General features: G+C 45.4%; 1 protein-coding gene across 1 annotated transcript in view; it reads left to right on the top strand.

Annotated features, from left to right (window-relative positions):
* Positions 1-1,358: 1,358 nt before the first annotated feature.
* Positions 1,359-22,567, top strand: part of AQP9 (aquaporin 9) — a 35,040-nt gene continuing 13,831 nt past the window's right edge. Inside the window, exons 1-2 of the mRNA XM_035131855.2 lie at positions 1,359-1,733; positions 20,058-20,184. Coding sequence (XP_034987746.2) covers positions 1,632-1,733; positions 20,058-20,184 — 229 coding nt within the window. The 5' untranslated portion in view covers positions 1,359-1,631. The remainder of the gene's footprint in view (positions 1,734-20,057; positions 20,185-22,567) is intronic.

The following is a 22,567-nucleotide window of genomic DNA, read 5'->3' as shown; positions in this document are numbered from 1 at the left end:
AGTTTACTTACAGGTTCATCCTGAGTTAACAGCATAATCTCAGAAAGGCAGGCTTGCGTAGAAAAGTTACAAATATATACATCTGGAGTCTACTTAGTAAAGTGAGGCTCCATCTGGTCTCTCTCTTGGCAGCAGGCCAAGAGGGAGAACCATCCTAACTGGAGATTCTCTGGAGATGAGTTCCCGTTGAAGGAGAAAAGGCTAAGAGAGAGAATGGCTGCTGACTAGGGGCTTTTGTCTGCCAGCTAATCCATCACATCTGCATATCTGGAGGAACAGGAACTGAACTTAGTCAGGTGTCCCTCCAGGTGAGTTCCTGTTAGTGGACACTGTAGGAACTGTTGTGACTTGTCTGTCCCAGTGTTCCATCCCACATGATCCACAACCAGATGGGAGAACAAAGAGAAATTGAAGGGCTCCACAAGGAATGAACCTGTGATCTAAGACCCGAAGTGGCTGTTGATCTACTTGAACTGAGGCCCTTTAAAGTCTAAAAAAGCTTGAGACCATGCTCCTTGAAGGGTGGTTTCCTCTTATGTGACTCTGCCTAAAATCCTTTGAGATTCGCTGCTGCCCCTGCCCCCCCCATGGTGCGACACATGGCAGGGCTTTCTCTGTGGTGGCCCTGTCTGTGGAACTCCCTGCTTCAAGAGGCTAGGGGTCCTCTTCTTCTCTTTGTTCTACCGGGAACTGAAAACCTTTCATTTTTAAGCAAGTTTTTGATTCTGTTCCTGCTTAATATGTTGATAGCTGGTGCTGCTCTTTGTTCCTCTTTTTAGTATTAGCCAATTTGTTTTGTAATGATTGGACCTTTGTGGGTTTTTTCTTTGCTTACTTGTAAACTGCTTTGAGAAGCTCCTGGACAGAGGAGTCTGAATGATCCAGCAGAGCTCTCCTGATATTTTTAACACCCAGAAGATTCTCTGGTGGGATGCCAGAGCAATGCCATTGATTCGCCTTGTCTGCAATGCCCTCGGTTCACCTGGGCATGTGGAGACAGAATGCATTCTACAACTGCGAGCAGTAATCTGACTCTCACCTTTTCAGTATGGACACACCTCCTGGTAACCATCCAGAAGAAAAATCTTTTGAGGGTTGTTTTAAAAAAAACACCAGCCAATTACTGCAGTGCTTTTGCATTTGGCAGGTGATATAAGAGATCATTTTTCCTGCCTTTCTGTCCTGCCCCCCCCCCCTGCCCTCAGCTTGTTTAATTGCATGGGTGTTTATTTTGGAGGGGGGGTCGTGATTAGCAGATAATGATTAATCCAGAGAGCCAGAAATTAGGAGGGAAAGTGTGGGCTAGCTCCTGGAAGTGAGCTGACGTAATTATCTAGTCAGGCCTGATATAAATAGTGCCTGCAGGACCAGAAAGGAAAAGCACATGATGGAAGCTCTCAATGAACGAGCAGAGAATGTGAAGTGGCCTCTGTAAAGCTCTGGAACGAGTGGATGATTGCAAGGACTGCGTTAGGGCACTCCACAGCTCATATTTCAACATATGAGGAGGTGTGCCAAAGTTAAGAAGAAGAAAAGGGAGGGAAGTAAGTGACAATTGCAGAGAAAATTGTAAAGCTACTACCCTTCTTCTGCTGCCTTGCTCCAGAAGCACCAAGCAAGGAGGAGCCAAAATGAGCAAGAAAATGAACAGGAGTTTCAAGGAAAAATTTGCCCTGAAGAACCGCTTGGTGAAGGAAGGCCTCTCAGAATTCCTGGGGACGTTCATTCTCATAGTAAGTGTGAGAGCTGCCTCCCTCCCTCTTTTCCTTCCTAACAGGGTTGACCCAAAGCAGGCAACTGGTGAGTGATATCTTCTGCCACAGCTGTTCAGCAAGGAAGGTTGAGGCGCGCTGCCCACTCAACTGTTGTGCTGCCTTATAAAATATAGCAGTCCCAGATTTAGGGATGAGGGGGAAATTCAAGTCTGTTTTCATTTAAAGGCAAAGTCACCAAATTAGCCATTTCCAAAACTGTGCCGAGCAAAATGCGGCCATCCTTTGAAATTCACACTTCTCCAAATTTTGCATTTCTCCAGCCCAAGTGATGTGTACCAAAAAATGTGTCTACTAGGGTAGTGTGCAAATAAATGCATGCATTAGTGAAAATGATGTACGAAAGCACATCATGTTAGAGAAAATTGCTTTGCAAAAATATTATTGCTTGACTTTATTTGGCAAGTTAAATATATCACTTGATTGTAATAAAACCTCTAAGCCATTTACAAGAAATGTTATGTACTGTATTAGGTATAAAATGCACGTTAAAATGCTGAAGAATTTTCAGGACCTAAAAAAAAAAGTTTGCTAACTGATGTGGAAGTGTGGAGAAACTGAATTTAGGACTAGAAAAATAAGAAACTGAGAGAAAGTGAAATTCTCATATTTGCACCCCAGTTTATTCATCCCCAGTGCTTGCTGGCTAAACTGGTGTTGGGTGGGCTGTGCAAAGCGTGACTGGGTGCATGCTGTTGTTCACATAATGCACCAGCTGCCCTTTCTATGCCCAGCACATTATGACTGGTATTTCTATGGTGCTCTCAGCGTGCCTGATGCGTAAGAAAAGTGCAAGAGGACAGGGAAAGACAACAAAGGATGGGAAGGGAAGTGCAGGCAGGAATGTATCACAAATACAGCCCAGCCTTCCTTCAACCCAGTTGCCTCCTGATGTTTTGGACTTCAACTTCCACCAGCCCCAGCTAGCATTCAGACCATCTGGAGGGCGCCAGGTTGGAGAAGCCTGACTTAATCCAAAACATGTTGGGTAATTGGTTTTCAGTTAACAACCATAGCTACCTATTTCTATGGCAACACGCTAAATAATACAAATACTATTTGTCCTTGCAACAACCCAGGGCCTGTGTGTTTAGAGTGGTTTGCCAGTGAAACTGTAGCTCACACTTACTTCCAGCCATAGTTAGAACTTCCATTTTACAGACTGAGAAACTGAGCCTGGGGAACAATAAGGTGCCTGAGGGCAGTGGCAGATTTTGAGCTTTCAAATCTCAGCTACGCCCTGTGCGACACCCAAATTCTGCACACACCCTGGCTCTCGCCTTCTGTTCCAAGTCATTGTTGCAGCACCCCCTGAGGCCCCCTCTCGGCTCAGCACCCAGTGTGGGCAAACCAGTCATGCTCTCCTAAATCTGCCCCTGCTGAGGGCTTCCAAATAGGAGGTAAGTTCAGGTCTTTGCAAGTTTGTGCTGGCCTGGCACATTTTGGTGCCGGAAGTGAGGAATTACCGGTACATCCACAAGAGTGTTCTCCCTGCAAGCCCCATTGAAATGAATGGAAGCTGCAGACTACATTGAAAGAGACAATGCCTTCTTATTGATAATTTTATTGTTTTATCTTTTTTGTAAACCACTTTGAGGGTTTTTTTTTACAAGCTTTTATGAAATAAATATATAGTAAATTGCACTACATAATCGGAGTCACATTCAGAATACACCATACATGCTGTTTTAGTGTTTATCTAACAAGTCCGTCCCCCCATATTTTGATCACACAATTTGCTGTAAAATAAAAAAAAATTCCTTTAGTAGCACCTTAAAGACCAACTAAGTTTTTATTTTGGTATGAGCTTTCGTGTGCATGCACACTTCTTCAGATACACTGGAAACAGAAGTGTCAGACCCTTATATATATACAGAGGGTGGTGGGGGTGGGTGGGAATGGGTGATGGGCTGATGGGAGTGGTAAACCTGTGGATGGCTGTTAACGGCTGATGATGACTGCAATTAGTCCTGGGGGGGGGGGGAAGCAAGGGCTGAGGCGCTAAAGAAAGCTTGATCATGCATAATGAGATAAGAATCCGATGTCTCTATTCATCCCAGGTGGCTCCATGGTTTTAAGCTTGGTAATGAGTTCCAATTCAGCAACTTCTCTTTCCAGTCTGTTCCTGAAATTTCTCTGTAATAAAACAGCTGCTTTGAGATCTTGTATAGAATGTCCTGGGAGATTGAAGTGTTCTCCTACTGGTTTCTCTGTCTTCTGGTTCCTGATGTCAGATTTATGTCCATTTATCCTTTGGCGTAGGGTTTGGCCTGTTTGTCCAATATAGAGAGCTGAAGGGCACTGTTGGCATTTGATGGCATACACAATGTTAGAAGATGAGCAATTGAATAGTCCTGAGATGGTATGTTGGATGTTGTTGGGGCCAGATCCTGAGATGTCCTGAGATGATATGATATGTCCTGAGATGGTATGTTGGATCTAGCCCCAACAACATCCAACATACCATCTCAGGACTATTCAATTGCTCATCTTCTAACATTGTGTATGCCATCAAATGCCATCAAATGCCAAACCAGTAGGAGAACATTTATATGAGATAAATGATGGGACACCTGGTGATTTTCATGGGACAAGTAACAGAAAATGCATTGTTCAGGGGCGTATAAAAAAGTTCCTATATGACACGGACACGGGTCACAGGTGGCGCTGTGGTCTAAACCACAGAGCCTAGGGCTTGCCGATCAGAAGGTCGGCGGTTCAAATCCCCGCGACGGGGTGAGCTGCTACTGTTTGGTCCCAGCTCCTGCCCACCTAGCAGTTAAAAAACACATCAAAGTGCAAGTAGATAAATAGGTACAGCTCTGGTGGGAAGGTAAACGGTGTTTCTGTGTACTGCTCTGGTTTGCAACATGCTGGCCACATGACCCTGTGGACAAACATTGGCTTCCTTGGCCTATAGAGCGAGATGAGCGCGCAACCCCAGAGTTGTCTGCGACTGGACCTAATGGTCAGGGGTACCTTTACCTTTACCGTGGTACCCCGCAAGACGAACGCCTCATGCAATAAAAAAATCTCAAAACGAAAGCGTTTAGCGATTTTTTGGACGGCTCCGCTGGTGACGTCCACGGCCGCCGCTTCTGCCTCCTGCAGTGGCGCGGTGCTCATGGCAGCCTCCGCGGCTCCGGCCTTGCCCTCCTCAGTGGCTTCCATGGCTCCGGCAGGAGCAGCAGCGGGGCTCGCCAGGCGGCCCTTGGCAGGAACAGTGGCTGCGCCTGAAGGAGTAGAGGCTGCGGCAGGAGGAAACCCCGCGACTCCGTCTTGCTTTCTCCAATCTCTGTATGACTTCCGGACTCCTTCCAGACCCCTGGCCCTCCTCCTGCTTCCCCCTCCCCAGAGCCTTGAAGACTTCCGGCCGTGGCGGGTGAGTCGGCGACTTTTTGGGGGGGGGGCGCTTCTTTTTTCCCATAGGAACGCATTAATTAAATTTCAATGCATTCCTATGGGAAACCGCGCTTCACAAGACGAAATTATCGCAACACAAAACGACTAGTGGAACGAATTAATTTTGTCTTGCGAGGTATCACTGTACCTTTATATGATCCTACAATTGGTGACGCATGCCGCTAAGAATGTTGCCACTTTGAAGTCTAAGAACAGAACTTTTAAGTCCAGAACACATTCCGCTCTACCCAAACTCTTGATTGGAACATTGTGGAATGTAGATTCCCTGGATCTATTCAAGAAACCATCCCTCTGCCAACTGGAACCTGGGTTACTCCCCCAACTGGAAATTAAATTCAAACTGGGTAGAGAATTCATCTCTCTCCCTACCTATAAAAGCAAACACAAAATGGACACTTGCATAATTTTAATTCTTTTCAAAGTCCAGGTGGTGGCTCTCAGCTTAGGCCCATATTGTCCTGAGCATCCTAGCAGACCCCCCAACATAGCTGTCAAGTTCTCCCTTTTTTAAAGGGAAATTCCCTTATGCTGAATAGGCTTCCTCGCGAGAAAAGGGAAAACTTGACAGCTATGCCCTCCAAGTGTCCCCATTTTCCAGGGACATCGTAGAGATCTACAAAAGCAGTCTCTGTTTCTAATTTAATCCCAGAATGTCCTGCTTTTCCTTAAGACGTCCCTATTTTCATTGCAGAAATGTTGTAGGCTATGGATTTATCCGACCCCTGAGCCATCTGAGCAGCCCTGTATAGGGAAACTTTTAAATGATGTTTTTATAAATGTTAAAGCTGCACTTTATAAATATGTTACAAACCACCCAGAGAGGCAACCCAGGCAGATGGGTGGGGTATAAATAGTAAAATTATTATTATGGAATGGGACATCGCTATTTTCATCAGAGAAATGTTGGAGGAGATCTCCTACGAGCAATCAGGGGTTTTTTCTACATTATTCCAGCTGGTTTCCAGAACAAATGACCTGCAATGACGCACAACATCAAACAGACACCAGAAGACAACAAACTGCACAGACAAAGGTCAAAGGTTAGGAAAGCAGGGGGGGCGGCTTTGTTAGCACAGCTAGTGGACATTTATTTGCCTATGCAGGGAGGGGACATCAGAGAGTGATACAGGGCTAAAGGAGGGTAAACTGAGAGCTGAAAGCAAGGGGTGGGCAAGAGCCAGGATGGAGGTGGCTGATGCTTGGCCCAGATAGTGAGAGAACCCTGGAATGATCATAGGGAAGAAGAATAGTCTGGCATGGCTTTGCTCCCCACGATTTGCAGCCTGCCGGCCCCTGTGTGATCCTCTGGTGTGGGGTAGCCAGCAATCTAGGCAGCAGCTGCCTGGAGCAGGAAAAACCTGGGGGGGGGAATCTGAGACCTGCAGCATGCAAATTGTGTCATAGATGGCAACCACCACCCACCACCTCTGGAGGAAACACAATTGCTCTTCCCTTTGCATACAACAAATGCTAGGAGGTCCTCTTCTCCTATCTGAACATGCCTGAGAATCACGACTTTTCAGCACAGGCCCTTCTCCAGGTCTTTCCCATGACGACTGCTTCTTGGGGGTCCTATGCCATGGACTGGCTGGATGCAGAGGAATGGTGGGGATCCCTCAAGGGAACCCCCAGGGGAAGAAGGCTCGGAGCCAGAGGATCAGTGGTGGGACAACGATGAATGGTCAGAGGGAGGAGACTGGGAGGAGAAGGTGTCAGAAGCTGAAGAGGTAACAGGGTTCGATGAGCAGGAAGAGGCTGGGGCAGAGAGCAGTTCAAAAGCAGAAGCAGAGGCTGGAGAGGAAGGGGGCCAAGAGTAGGTCAGGCAGGCTGCTGAAGAAGCCAGGAAGTCTTCCCCTCCTGCTGTGACCAGCTCCCCTCCCACCTTGTCTCCCAGAACACAAAAAAGAATGAAGAGGGTGGAGCAAAGAAAGACGATATGGAGGAGCCTCAGGTTGCTGGGGAAGGACCTGAGAGAGAGTCTTAAGAGAGCGGTGGGGAGTCAGGGACCTTCAGTCCTCACAACCGCCTACTTGGGGCAAGACTACTGGGAAGAGTTGCTGGGATCACTAGGCCTGCACTGTTTTTGGTTTCTTTGAACAAAGAGTTAACTGACACTGGCTGCTTTATTACTGACCTGCTCCTGATTCCAGCTCCTGATATTGTATAAAGGGAGGCCTGTCTGGTGGTGCTTTTTATAGCATTGCAATCTGATGAGTTGGTATTCTGCTTGACTTCCTTTGATTCCTCAAATTATTGCAACTCAGTTTGGGAACTTTATTTGAAATGGAAAAGCAAGCTACAGGTATTTGAAATGAATCAGATGCTCAAGGCGGGGGTGGGAGAGAGGAGAGAAAATGAGGGCTGATGGGACTTGTAGTCCAAAACATCTGGAGGGCACCAAGTTGGTGAAGGCTCATGCTGTGGATGTTTACTTTTCCCATTTCATACTCTCAGCTGAGGGACATTCTCTACTTTCCAGAGTGTTGAGAAGTTCCTGCAGTGCCTGAGTCTGGCTTCCTTTGGAGACAATTTAGAGCACTGCAAATGGCATGGGGCACTTTTGAAATACTCGCTTTAATTACAAATTTGCAGGCAGAGCATAAGTGGAGGCATGCCTGAAAAGCAGCAGACCTGTGAACCCAGATCAGATCCTCAGTCAGATCACAGCCTTCTCTCCCTCTCTTCTTTCCCTGACACTTTCCCTCTCTCTCCCCCAGACAACCCAAACTGCTGTTTTCCTCTTCACACTCACCCAGCTTAAATCAGCCACCCTTCTCTTAGCAGGGGAGGCCACCTGTTGCCTGCTCCAGTATCCTGTGACTCATTACTATTAGGCCACCTCTGAATTTTTGGGTGCCAATAGAATCATAGAACTGGAGAGATGGAAGGGACCCCAAGGTCATTCAAGTCCAACCGCCTGCACAGCAATAATCTTTTGCCCAACATGGGGCTCGAACCCATGACCTTGAGATTAAGAATCTCATGCTCTACCAACTGAGCTATCCTTTCAACATACCAGAGAGCTTGGGTTGGGTTGGTTTCCCGGTTGCTCTTGCCAAGTGCTTTTGTTGTTTGGTGAGCATGTGAGATGGGGTGGTTGAAGAAACCATGGTTAAGGAAGGGTGCTGGATCCATGCATAACACCAGGCCACAGCTGAAACATGCTTGGAGGCAGCATGCTTTCTGAATACCAGTTGCTGGAGGCTGCCAGAGGGGAGACTGTTCTTGTGTTCAGGTCCTGCTTGCAGGAGTCCCACAGGCATCTGTCACTGTGAGAACAGGATACTGGACTAGATGAGCCACTGGCCGGATCTAGCAGGCTCTTCTTAGTTATTTAGTAAAAACCAAAGTTTGTAAGCCAAGAGCAAATCATGGCTTTAGATCACAGTTTGTTACCAGTAAACAAATCATAGTTAAGCTGCTCAGCGGGGTTCAAACAAATGAACAATTAAGAAAGTGTACTGTAGTTTAATGAACCCTGATTTGGCATCTGTGAATCAGGCCTCTTTCTCTCCCAGCCCAATTTATCTCACCTGATTGTTGTGAGTGATGGTAAATGGCAGGTAACCACTTCCACCTTTTCTCAGAGGAAGGATGGGACTTTAATCTGGGATATGATGCCAAGACAATGTAAAACAACACTTCCTTGCTGTTCTGATTGTGGGATTCATGGCCACCATAGTGCATAGTGGTCATTTTCTAACTCCTTGTCATGCTTGCCTGTCTATAAAAAACATAGCTTCCAAGTTTTCCCTTTTCTCACGAGGAAGCCTATTGAGCATAAGGGAAAATCCCTTTAAAAAAGGGATAACTTGGCAGCTATGTATAAAAAAGGGTTTTAGCACCCAAGCACAAAGCATCAGAACTCATCCACATGAGAAAATACAGCCAGTTCCTTTTCTATTTACTATTTAACACCTCTATTCCTGCTTAATTTTTTTACATGTAAAAACGGTCTTTCTTTCTTTCTCATTTTACAAAAACGCAGTCATAATGTTTTGAGTGTATGGGTTTCATTTTCCTTGTGCAATTAGAATTAGATCTTTATGAGTTTTAAAAGCTTTAAAATGTATAGAGTTTGGCTATCACCTTATGAAACATACATTTTGTGATTGAGCAATAATCTCACATTCTGCCATTTGAATGGAAGCGGTCTTTGAAAAAGCAATCTTGGTATGGCTCACATCCACAGTTTTTGAGTACTTAAATGGCCATCTTTAATTCTAAGCTGCTTTTTTAATATATAAATTAAACTTGGGCCTGAAACCAAATGAAGGGAAATCCATTTGAACCTGAAAGGGTATTGATTGTGTTCCTTGGAGACCTATGGAATAATGGATCTGGCCCATTTTATTACTGCAAGTTTGATTACCTTCTAATATGCAGCAGAGAAACGATAAATATATAACTAATTATCAAGGAAGAGCCACTTAGTTGTCCAGCCAATTCAGTACTTTACCAGAGAGTTATGTGTCACCTGCACCAAGAGAAATGGGTCAAATCTCACTCACTGTTAATGTCCACACGGCCAGCTGCAGGCTTTGCTCCCCAGCCCCCTGACAATGTCGCAGAGGATATTTCTCAGATTGCTCTCTTGCTCGGCTGCAGATGGATGCCAGTTTTTGAAAGAGCTGAAGGTGAAAAGAGAGCACAGTTGTTGCCTATGCTGTGTACACAGTCATCCCACCATCATTTGGACAGCATGTCTACTCATTCAGGCATTTCTGTACTGCTGAATCAATTGTGTCCTCTATTATTATGCTCCTTCATTTTTATTCATCAGATTTATATCTTAACTTTCCTCCAAGGAGCTCAAGGTGGCATATAGTGTTCACTTCCGCCCCATTTTATCCTCACAACCACCCTGCAAGGTGGGTTAGGCTAAGAGGCTGCGACTGGCCCAGGTTCACACCCAGTGAGTTTCATGGGTGAGCAGGGATTGAACCCCCATCTCCCAGGTCCTAGTCCAGCACTCTAACCACTGCACCACACTGGCTCTCCCATCATTCCTGGCCAGGAGCATCCTTGACCGATGGCCATGCCAGAAGGGGCTGATGGAAGCTGGAGTCCAATAACATGAATAGAATTTGTTGTTGTTTAGTCATTTAGTCGTGTCCGACTCTTTGTGACCCCATGGACCAGAGCACGCCAGGCACTCCTGTCTTCCACTGCCTCCTGCAGTTTGGTCAGACTCATGTTTGTAGCTTCGAGAACACTGTCCAACCATCTCGTCCTCTGTCGTCCCCTTCTCCTTGTGCCCTCAATCTTTCCCAACATCAGGGTCTTTTTCAGGGAATCTTCCACTTCTCATGATGTGGCCAAAGTATTGGAACCTCAGCTTCAGGATCTGTCCTTCCAGTGAGCACTCAGGGCTGATTTCCTTTAGAATGGATAGGTTTGATCTTCTTGCAGTCCATGGGACTCTCAAGAGTCTCCTCCAGCTCCATAATTCAAAAGCATCAAATCTTTGGCGATCAGCCTTCTTTATGGTCCAGCTCTCACTTCCATACATCACTACTGGGAAAACCATAGCTTTAACTATATGGACCTTTGTTCGCAAATGGGTTGCCATATTTTAAAAAGGTGAAAATCCATAGAATAGGGCTGCCAAACACCTGGATTTTCCTAGACATTATAGCAATTTCCACCCAGACGCTCCTAGCAAGAGCAGAATATCGTCTATGTCCGAGAAATTCTAGGTGTACAGCAATCCTACTCTAAAACCATAGAATTGTAGAGATGGAAAGGGCCATAAGGGTCATCTGGGCGAATCTCTCTATGGTAAGATATATTGTATCTCTTTTTCATTTATATTGTTATTTCAAAATTTGCATCTATACACATGCAAATGTATGCAAATCGTTGTCATTTTCTTGCAATGCTTACTTACTTCGCCAAACCTTTATTAGGCATTACAAACAAAAAAAGGTAAAGGTAAAGGGATCCCTGATCATTAGGTCCAGTCGTGACCGACTCTGGGGTTGCGGCGCTCATCTCGCGTTATAGGCCGAGGGAGCCGGTGCACAGCTTCCAGGTCATGTGGCCAGCATGACTAAGCCGCTTCTGGTGAACCAGAGCAGCAACGGAAACGCCGTTTACCTTCCCGCTGAAGCGGTACCTATTTATCTACTTGCACTTTGATGTGCTTTCGAACTGCTAAGTGGGCAGTAGCAGGGACCAAACAACGGTCCCTTATATTACAATATTATATTATATTACAATATTAATTAATATTATTAATATTAATAATTAATATTATGTTACAATATTATAGTAATATATATTACAAATATAGGCCATCATAAAAACATCCATACTGTATAATTTTTTAAAAAAAAATACAAATAAACAGCCATGTAAAAATACATAATAACGAGGATTTCCGTTTTTCTGCAGTGCACTCTACTAAGTGGCTTACAAGGCCAACTCTTTGATTCTATGAACTGTGGTTAAATAGGTTTTGAATATTTCTGTGGTTCTCCAAAAAACCTACCACACCTGTTAGACCAAAGTTGATAATGGGATAAAATGGATTGGATAAAATGGGATAAAATCGATGTACACCATGGGCCTTTCCTTGTCTTGAGACAATTTATCCTGGACTCTAAATCATCCTTAGCTTATTCATTAATCCAGCCCCAAATGCATTTCTTAAGAAAGGATGAGAAGGTAACTTTATTTATTATCACACACTTCTGCCTCAGTTTCTAGTCAGCTTCACTAACATCAAACATCCTATGACAAAGGCCGATCCCAACTGTAGGGTAGCTGTCTCTCTAATTCCCATTTAACAAAGTGAGAACGGAGGCCAAAGGAATTACCAGCCTGGCCAAGGCCACCCAGGGAGGCCCTGTTCTTCTGAAAGCTGAGGGCCCAGACCTCTTAGAAAAACCCTATTTATACTGGAAAGTCATATTTATATATCTTGGAAACACTAGTGGATACTCCCTGAAAGCAGCTGAAAGAAGACACCGATCTTCAGGGCCGGTGCTAGGGATTTTTGCGCCCTAGGCAAGATCACCTTCTGGCACCCCCCCCTCCAGCAGGGAGGAGACACCGTGGAGGAGCCGGGCTCGGGAACGGCCAGAGCTCTTTCCACAGCGCACCCTGGCCTCGCCTCCATGTGGGCGGCGAGGGGTGCTTGCTCCGCATTGTTCATGGGTTGGATCGGGGCACAGCCCAGCCTTACCTTCCAAGTCCCGGACTGCAGAATCCGGGACCAGCAGCCGTGTGACACCGGAAGTTGCGTCGACGTAACTTCCGGTGTCGCTTTGCCCTTCTATGGGCACCCAAAATGGTCACCGCCGGCTTCAAAAGTAGCTTCTACACATGGCCAGAACTGCGTCGACACAACTTCCGGTGTCACCCCGCCCATCTATGGGCACCAAAAATGGCCGCTGCCGACACTGGAAGTCGCGTCTATGCACTTCCGGACATGCGTAGATGCGACTTTTGAAGCCGGCGGCAGCCATTTTTTGTGCCCATAGAAGGGCAAATCAGAAAGAAAAAAAGGCCGCTGGCAGGAGAAAATAACGGAGAAAAACAGGAGACGAAGTGATACGGGGGACCACCGGGAAAAGTTAAGTAAAAACGGGGGTTTCCTGGGGAAAACGGGGTACTTGGCAGCTATGAGCCCAGCTGTGGTTCTCCGGGGGGCAGCTGAGCCACCGGTTTCCTTCCCCCCCCCCCCATGGTTGTTGTAGGCATTGGGAAAAGGTTATGCATGTTATATCAACTGCCTTGTTTTTGTAGCTCAGTCTTCTCAGGTATGGAGTGGTTGGGTTTGGTTTTTTTTAATATGCTATTGTGGATATTACATCAAGATTTTTTTTTCAAGGTCGTCTACAAAATCTCTTCAAAAGACAAAACAGAAACAGTGATCGATCAAGAGCAGGGCACTAGTGACAGGACCTTTGCAGTGATAGCCTCATACTTGTAATAAATGTTTTGGCTTCGTTCTGTTTTTTAAACAAGACTTTAAAAGCCATTAATTTTGACCTAAGTTTAGCAGAGAGGTTGGGCTTAATGATTTATACAGCAGCTGGTTCTAAAATTGCCTTTTCCAAATTGTTAAATCTGGTTTTGTATTGAATGCTGTACCAGGCTGTGAAATTGTTTTTAAACAGATGCTTTAATAGGGAATAGACTGCTTCCATTTTATGCTTTATTTTTGCATGTGAGTCACTGGGGGGGGGAGTTTTGCCCTGAAAGGGGTCATCAAATTGTGTTTGTGTGTGATCTTTTTTAAAATCCTTAGAACAACCCTGCAAAAAAGTCCAGTAATATTGACCCCATATTGCAGAATGGGAATACTGAGCCCAAGGGAGAGAGATTGGCTTGCCTCAGTCCACAAAGTGAATTTCTGTCTAGATTTGAACTAGAGGCTTCCTGCCTGACCGTCTCTCCTATACTCCAGTAGCCTTCACAGGTGGTAATTATGTAGAAAGTAATTGATTTTCTTCATTTCACACAAACCATCCTCATGTTGCACTGAAACAAAGCCTAAGGACCTGAGTGCTTTTGTGCTCATTTCCTGCTTGCAGGCTTCCCAGAGGCTTCAGGTTGGCACCTGTGAGTTCTGCACTAAATGAACCATTGGCCTGATGCAGGAGATAGACTCTTCTTATGTTCTTCCCTTGTATGCCTCACCATACTTCACTCCCCACTGTTGTCTCCCCTGTGTCAGATTTTAGACTGTATTCTCCTTGGGGCACAGACCTTCTTCAAAGTCCCATACCCACTGATGACACTCTATCCCTATATAGATTAACAAGATAATAATAGAATATAGCAACCTCTACATCCTTATGTAGCCAAAGCAGTACCACACTTAGAACTGTGGGAGTGGGGGTTCCAAAGTTTGCAGAAGTACAAAGGGGAAGAGGAACCATTGATGGCGGAAAATACCCCAAATGTGGACTGAGTATGTTCAGTGGCTGCAGAAGGCTGGGACAGAGGATGAAAACCCGGCAGGCTGGAATGGAGTAGCCAGAAAAGGGGCCTGACTGGCCACAAGCCCCCCACACTGCAAACAGGTCCCATTTGTAAAAGAATAAAAATAAAACGATAATAACCTCAAGGAACAATTGTGTGCCATCCCAAAGCTTACTGCCTGCATTTACCAAAAGAAGTTGAATTTCCTCCCCAATCCGTTTTTAAAATTAAGAAAAGTTAAGAGAGCAGCATCTCTTAGAGGTGACATGGGTGTTCGAGAGAGGAATTCAATTGCCCACTCAGCCACGAAAATCCCCGGAAGACTGTTGGCTATCTCTCAGCCTACCCTACCTCAAAAGAATGTTGTATGGATAAAAGGGAGCGTGCGAGAACCATGCACCCCCTTTTGAACTCCGGAACAACAAGAAGATATGATTCTGGGGTTTCAAAAGCAACTTAAAAAAACCCAAACCAGAAACTTGTTTGTTACAACAAATGAGGAGGAGCAGGAGTAAGACTGGGCGGGGAGGAGAGGCAGAGAGAGCATGATAAGTTTCAAGAGAGCGAGAGATCGATCGATGGTGGGGGAGATGTTTAAGAGAGGAGAGGCAAAACTTTTTTAAAAAAACTGCACTGATCGAGGGAAGACCTCCAGGGTCTTTCCAGCAGTTCTCCCCACCCCACCCCACCCCCGCGCGCACCCCGCTTTTCTTTTGAAAGGCGTTCCAAATGAGTGGAAAGCAATCACCATGTCAGTTAAAGTGAGTGTTGCAGGGCAGGCAGATCCTAGGCCAGTGATGGCAAACCTATGACACGCGTGTCAGATGTGACACGCAGAGCCCTCACTGCTGGCACGCGCCCCATCGGCCAATTCACGGTGTTGTTGTTGTTTCCCCCCCATTTGTTCTCCCGCTCCTCCTACAGCTTGTCTCCGCTAGAGCTTGTCTCCGCTGTTAAAACCCGGATCCTTTTTGTTGTTGTTGCTGCTGCTGGTAGCCAGAGATTGGTTTTTAACCCGTTCTGTGCTGGATTTTTTGGCGCTTTGGCAGACTATGTCGGTGCTGTGTGTAAGTTCCAGCGAAGGTATTATTCGTCATTTATTTCTGTTCTCTTTCACCCCCAAAAAGCAAAGCAACTTTTGCACCCCCCAAAACACCTTCAAAACTTTGGTCAGCAGCTCCCCCCCCAAAAGCTCAACAACTCTGGCACTTTGTGATAAATAGGGGGTTTTTGGTTTGGTTTGGTTAAATAATTAGTTTTTGGTTTATTAAATACAGTTATATATTACAATTATACATTTTTGTTATTTAAACTAAAAATATCGCGGAATTATGTTTTTTCCCCCTCAAAGTGACACATCACCCGAGTTATGCTCATTTTTTTGGCGAATTTTGACACACCAAGCTCAAAAGGTTGCCCATCACTGTCCTAGGCGCTGTTGTGTTAGAGGGAGGGTTGTTCTAAGGATTTAAAAAATAATAAAGGGAAATAAAGTCCGTCTGGAGCGCCGGGTGGTGATGTTTTCAAAACAGCCTCTGCTCTCTGTCAGCCCATCACTCTCCATAACATCCCCGCTTGCTTCTCTCTCCTCCCAGGGGGAAGGAGGGGAGCGGGGCGGGCGGAGAGGTAAAAGAGCGCCCGCTCGCCCGCTGAGGCACTAGCAATCGGCTTCTCCCTTGTGCCCCCCTCCCTCCTTTCCTCAGAAATTCAATATTCTCTTATGAAATCCGGGAACAGCAGCAGGGCAAGTTCAGCACCACTAAAGAGGAGGCAAAATTTTGAGAGGGGGGGGAGCATGGTCGGCAAGCTACATGCAGATGTGGTTGATCTGGTGGGCTTCCATTTTTAAAAAAATTCTCCCGATGTTGCCGGGCAAGGGGCGGGCCAGCAAGGAGGCGTGTCACGCCAGTCAGCCTCTAGCGTGGTGCCTCGCTAGCCCACCCCTCGCCCAGCAATGTCGGAAGAAGAAAAAAATAAAAAAAGGAAGCCACAGCACACAGACGCGCCATGGGAGGGCGGCGGGGGGGCAGGCTGGTCAGCGCCCCCTCCATTTTGGCGCTCTAGGCAATGGCCTAGTTTGCCTAAATGGACGCACCGGCACTGCCGATCTTTAATCTCCCGTATGAGTGGGCTGCCGATGAAACACGGCTACTTCCTAGGGGATAAGGGAGCCACTCACTCCTCGGAGGGAGAACTGTTTTCCTCCATGTAAAGTTAGCCACCTTCCAGACAAAAACAAAGATCCGGTGTCTTGTGAGGCAAGGGCTTTTTGGCAGAGGCGGCCCAGGCAGCCAAACGAAGCTTTAGGTTAATAGCTACCATCTTTCTTATTTATTGCTGAGTGGAAAGGATAATGAGAATTGGGAAGTGAGGGCAAAAAGGTGCAGATTTGCCTGCCATAGCTCCTGCCAAGCATAGTGAAGGCCAGGGAGGACCCAGGCCCAGGCAGCCCCAGAAACAAGCCTGGTCTGGAAACCTTGGAGAGCCACATTCGCCAATTTCCCTTCAGTTGTTTTGAACTGCAGTGTCCCTGCAGGCTGGGGCTGATGGGAGTTGTAGTCCAAAACATTTAGAGGGCACCAGATTGACAAAGGCTGTTTTATAGGTGTCAGAGAGAACCGCCACAGTATCATGTCCTGGTTGGTTTCTTAGGTGTCCTCCCCTCCTCTGGGGCAGAGCTGAGTTGTGACAGGCCAGCCATCTGCTGGTGTAGCCAATGCAAGACAGGCTACTCTAGAGTAAATGGCTGCAGGAGACAAAGAAGGAAATTGCCTTTCCCCCTTCTTTAGTGAAGAGGGGAAAGTAAGTGTTATACAAGCACAATAATGTCCCTTTTCATCATTGGAGAAGACAATCCAAACCACCTGAGAAGAGATTAAAGGTAAAGGTAAAGGGGCCCCTGACCATCAGGTCCAGTCATGTCCGACTCTGGGGTTGCGGCGCTCATCTTGCTCTATAGGCCAAGGGAGCCGGCGTTTGTCCGCAGACAGGTTCCGGGTCATGTGGCCAGCATGACAAAGCTGCTTCTGGAGAACCAGAGCAGCGCACGGAAACGCCGTTTACCTTCCCGCCGGAACGGTCCCTATTTATCTACTTGCACTTTGATGTGCTTTCGAACTGCTAGGTTGGCAGGAGCTGGGACTGAACAACGGGAGCTCACCCCGTTGCAGGGATTTGAACTGCCGACCTTCTGATCAGCAAGCCCTAGACTGTAGTTTAACCCACAGCGCCACCTGGGTCCCTTTTCATCATTGGAGAAGACAATCCAAACCACCTGAGAAGAGATTATCTGCATATTAAGTTGCCACTTGTGTAATGTCACATAATACAGTACAAGGAAATGGAACAGGGGGGAATTGTGTGGGGCATATCTGCCAGGCCAGCGTCTGACAAAGTCAGCAAAGAGGGGCTGATTTATTCAGATTAAGCCAATTGCACTGTGCCTGAGTGGGACAATCCAGGTGGCACTGCATTTCCTCACCTCTCGCCATCTGCAATTTCTCTTGCACAACCATCAGTGAAATAAATGGGAGCTCTCTTGCAATGTCACAAAGGATTCTGGGCTGCAGCATCAGAGAGGTTATTGGAAGTATGGATCTCAGGCCATATGCCATGTCAGTAGCACCCCTGAAAACAGGGCTGCCTCAAACGATAGCATGGAATTGCTGGGGCATGTAGGGTGGTTTTGTGTCCATGGCAGCAACTATGGATTCTCTTCCGTTTCTCACTTAGCCAAACTGAAAAATCAGTTGATTACGGTACATTTCCATATCAGTGTGTGTGTGTTTGCAAAACATCCCATGAAAAATTGTCAGTGTTTTAGTGGGCATTACTCTTAATAAACTCATATTGTGTGCATTTTACCGTACATTTTATGTCATTTTCAGCAATATATGCATTTTATACACAGTTTTGTATGCATTCGTTTTTGTCAGAGATCTAAACTGCAAAATTCAGAGAGGTGTAAATTTCAAAGGATGTCTGTGTTGTGATTTGTGCATTGTTTGGGGAAGTGTAAATTTGGTAAGTGAAACAAACTAAATCCCTCCTTGCCATCCCTAATGGCAGCCCCATTCCCACCCCTCTGGACTCAACATTTGCCACAAAGAGAAGCTCTGCTATTGTTTTAAGGAGGGAAAAAAAGTCTGAGTCACTGCTTGTAAGGAGGGGAAGGAAATGTCAAATTCACCCTTGTTTTCATAACATTTAAGGAAGTGAAATGCAGCCCAGTTTTACAGAGAGTTCCATGTTTTGGGGTTGCTCTGAACTGGGCAGAAGTTTTAATGTGGGAAGGGACATTTTTATAGTGGAGTCCATTAATAATACCCTGAATGTGGGTCATGAGGAGACCCCAAAGAGGAATGGGTTCCACTGACATCTAATAAAACAGACTAAATTCTCATGAAATGTTTAGTGTCAGGGTGGGGCTGGGGGAAGATAAATTATCAGAGAAACCAAATGGTTTATAGAGGATCTCTCATTTTAAACTGTATTTTTCTCAGTTGACCTTGGCATCAGGATTTCCTGACCTCTCCACTTCCCCTTTCATTTCCCAAGGAAGCTTTTAAGTTGGCTAAAAGGGTCAGGTTTCACTTTTATTTGCTTCATATAGCTTTTTCTAAGGCCCAACAATAGATTAAAGAATTTGAGGTAGATTAAAATGCAGTCTTTTGACCAATCAATTGACTAAAGCTGACATATATTTGCATACCACCAAAACCTAAATATAGGTGACTTTTTAAGATGCTGGAACCAGAATCTCCCCCCAAAACCCTGTGCCCTCCTTGCTCTGCAGACTCACCAATTTAAATATGCCAGTTAATCAAATAATGCTTAAGTTAAAGTTTGCATTTGCAAATAATGAGTAGCCCTTTCCAAAAATTCTCCACCCTTGTCAAGAGGAACAAGGTATTCACAAATACATCAGGGGCCCCACAGTGGGCAAACTGCTTCAAAGAACTGACTTCATTTTGTTTTGTTTTAATGGACAAAGGATGTATGCGATATGCACAACATGCATTTGATGGGGAAACAGGTTTTTTAAAAAGATCCATGTGCCCACTTTGGGCAAGAGGATGAAATTCTGACTGCCCGACCTTTCAAAAGCAGTGCTGCAGATTGCAACCAGCATACTTTTCCCTCTCTCTGGGTGGATCTGCACTGACCTATTTAATCTTAAGGCAGCCCTGTTTAGGGAAGCTTTTAATGTTTGATGGATTTCTGTATTTTGGTGTTTTGTTGGAAGCCGCCCAGAGTGGCTGGGTGAACCCGGCCAGATGGGCGGGGTATAAATAATAAATTATTATTATTATTATTATTATTATTATTATTATTATTAAGCTGTTAGAATGATATTAGATATATCATTATAAAACGTCACAGGGCCTACTTGTAAATTATAAACATTTCTTACCTGTTTTAATCGTCAAAACACTGTTTGCCTCTTGCTGGTTCCTGATTGCTCTGCAGCACCCTCTGGTGTCACATTTTAATAATGCTTTAAGAACGTTCAAAGTACAGTGGTGCCTCGCTTAACAAATGCCCTGCTTAACGAATTTTCCGCTTAACGAAAGGTTTTTTCTAGTGGAGGTTGCCTCGCTAGACGAATTCGTTTTATGAAAAATTCGTCTAGCGAATCGCGGTTTCCCATAGGAATGCATTGAAATTCAATTAATGCGTTCCTATGGGCAAAAAAAATTTCAAAAAAATTTCAATGCATTCCTATGGGATTCGCTAGACGAATTTTTCATTATAAGAAAAGACCCATGGAACGAATTAAATTCGTCTAGCGAGGCACCACTGTAGAATGTAATGTGTTCAACTACATTATGAAAACCATTCCTTAACCCGCCTTCCTTAACATTATAAACCATGAGTCTACATCCACCCTCTCTCTCTTTCTCTTTCACTCTCTCTCCCAAACTACAGGCCCTGGGGTGTGGTTCAGTTGCGCAGTCTGTCCTTAGCAGAGGTGAAATGGGAGGTGCACCAATGGTGTCCATTGGCTTTGCCATGGCTGTCACTATCGCCGTCTATGTCACCGGAGGTGTTTCTGGTAAGCTGACATTTTCGCCGTGTTGCTAAAGAAGTTGGAAGAGAGCTGGTGGGATGGAGTGGTGGCTAAGAAACTAGACTACAGATCAGGAGGTTCACAGCTTGCATCTTATCCCTGCCATGAGAAAACTCAGTGGCCTCAGCCAAAGCCCCCGTTCTTGGCTCACCTCCCCCTTTTGTAATAAAGAGGGTGGGATAATATTCCTGATTTACCTTATTATGTCGGGTCAGCCGGGGGCAAGAACGATCCCCAGGCATAATGCAGGAACAAATCCAGCGTGCAGCTCTAGAGAGAGTTCCGACAGCCCTTTCCTGATGATTTATTACGACCCATGTCTTAGAGACATTCAGAGTCCAGCAGAGATAAGACGCAGATGGAGCCAGGCTGAGGTTGTGTACTAAAAGCTACTTTATTAAGCGTAAGGCAGAGCAAAAGAAAACATGTCTTCTCTCGCTGAGAGAAGTCCGAAGAAGAAAAAACAAACGGAAACAGAATACAGCAAACATCCGCTCCCGTGATTCCAACGATCTTTGCTGGAACGCATAACACAGGCATGTGACCTGTACTGTGAGAGGAAGAGAAACCTAACAGTGAGTTCTATTCAGAGCTTCTGTAGGTAACAGTGAATGAAGCACTTTGAACACTTGAAAATGCTATGCAAATCTTATGGCTATTTTCATAGTGTCCACAACAGTGAAAATGTTTAGTAAGGCTGCACTGGGTAATCAATTTACTGGCTACATCAATCCATTGAAAATGAGTGGATTGATTTGAATTAAAGACAGCAGGCAAGTGTTGCCCCCTGGGAACAAAACAAAAAACCTGTTGCATAAGAAATAAATGCAGGAATAATACCAAGAGAGGCATCCACCTTATAATGGGTGACTCACTGGAAAATAATCTGCAATATGATGCTGTGGGGTTGCACGTGGAAACCATTCAGGAGGAATTCACAAGAAGAACCCTATCCATGGGTGGGGGAGGGAGGAAGAAGTGCTTTTGCTGGTCCTGGTTGAACCTACAGTTGGAGTTATCAAAGGAGAAGTAATTCAGAAGAGAGCTGGTGGTAAACTGTGTTGCAAGAAAAGGAAGGAAGGAAGGAAGGAAGGAAGGAAGGAAGGAAGGAAGGAAGGAAGGAAGGAAGGAAGGAAGGAAGGAAGAAGGAAGGAAGAGTTGTGGATTTAAAAGGCAATCCAAAATGTTCAGAAACAGCCAAGGTCTGTAAGAAATTATATTTGCAAAATTCGGGGGTGGGTGGGTTTGGAAACAGGGCTTCTGTTTTGATGGCATTTTTATGGCTTTTGTACTAAATATTTGCAACTTAGATGTTGCCTTTCCAAATCCATGCATCACCATTTCCCCCCACAAATACACAGATTGTATGGTGATCTCCATTTTTCCCTACTCCTAATTAAACATTGACACATACTCCACACCTGTATACCCTGAACAAGAGTATTTGGTGCAAAGCTTCAACACTTCAGTTGATTAGTCAACTTATCACACATTGATTGGCTAAAAATGTGCCCCCTAATTAATTGGGGAGCAAATTTTTAAAACACTGTTTTAATGCAAGTATTTATAATAACTGCACATGGCAAATACCAATATTGGAAGAGTCGTTTTCTCCTGGGTACCTCTTCTAAGATAATGATTGGGACAACAAATTTGCACATCATTTAACAACAAAGGAAGCGTCACAGAAGTCTTATCAACAGTTTGTGAAGAAGAGCCACTGTGTAAGCCATAATTTCTAACACGCCACAAATGAAAACAGCTACCTGCTTGTCAAAGTGGCATTTTTCAAAATATTAGCCTCATCTGTTTTCTTGCCGCTTTGCAAAGGTCACACGCAGATAGATCATCACCTTGTTGTGGTGAGTGGGCTTGCATGTTCCTACCGGTATGACCCTTGTGAGCGAAGCCGTAGGGAATCTCGTACTCCCAGCAGGGTGAGCTAGACAAAGAATGATCCAAGAAGTCCTCAACGGCAGAACAGGCGGAAGATAACAAGTGGTATGTTACAACGGCTGTGAAGGCGGATGAAGGCTGCAGCAGATAGGAATCTACCGGTTTGTCGTGACTACTTCATGCCATCGGAACAGAGCCCTACTGCGTGCACTGATCTACACACATAAAACAAATTCACGCACAGGCGTCTTCCAAAAACCCAACCCAAACCCCAAAAGTCCCATGGCGATTGGCAAATGGTAACAGGGGCAGGATCGTGAAATCTGGAAGCCCCTAGTCATGAACCGGCACATGGGCGGTGGATAGAGATTCAGTCGCTCTGACTCAAGGAATGAGGCAGTTGAGCAGCTCAGCAGCTATATCCATGACTGAGAAGCCCTTTTTAGGATCCACTCTGCTCACCCCGAGAAGG

This window comes from Zootoca vivipara, chromosome 14 (assembly GCF_963506605.1).
Source record: "Zootoca vivipara chromosome 14, rZooViv1.1, whole genome shotgun sequence".
NCBI lineage: Eukaryota > Metazoa > Chordata > Lepidosauria > Squamata > Lacertidae > Zootoca > Zootoca vivipara.
Note: the sequence above shows the minus strand (reverse complement) of the source record. Positions and strands in the feature narration are given on the sequence as shown.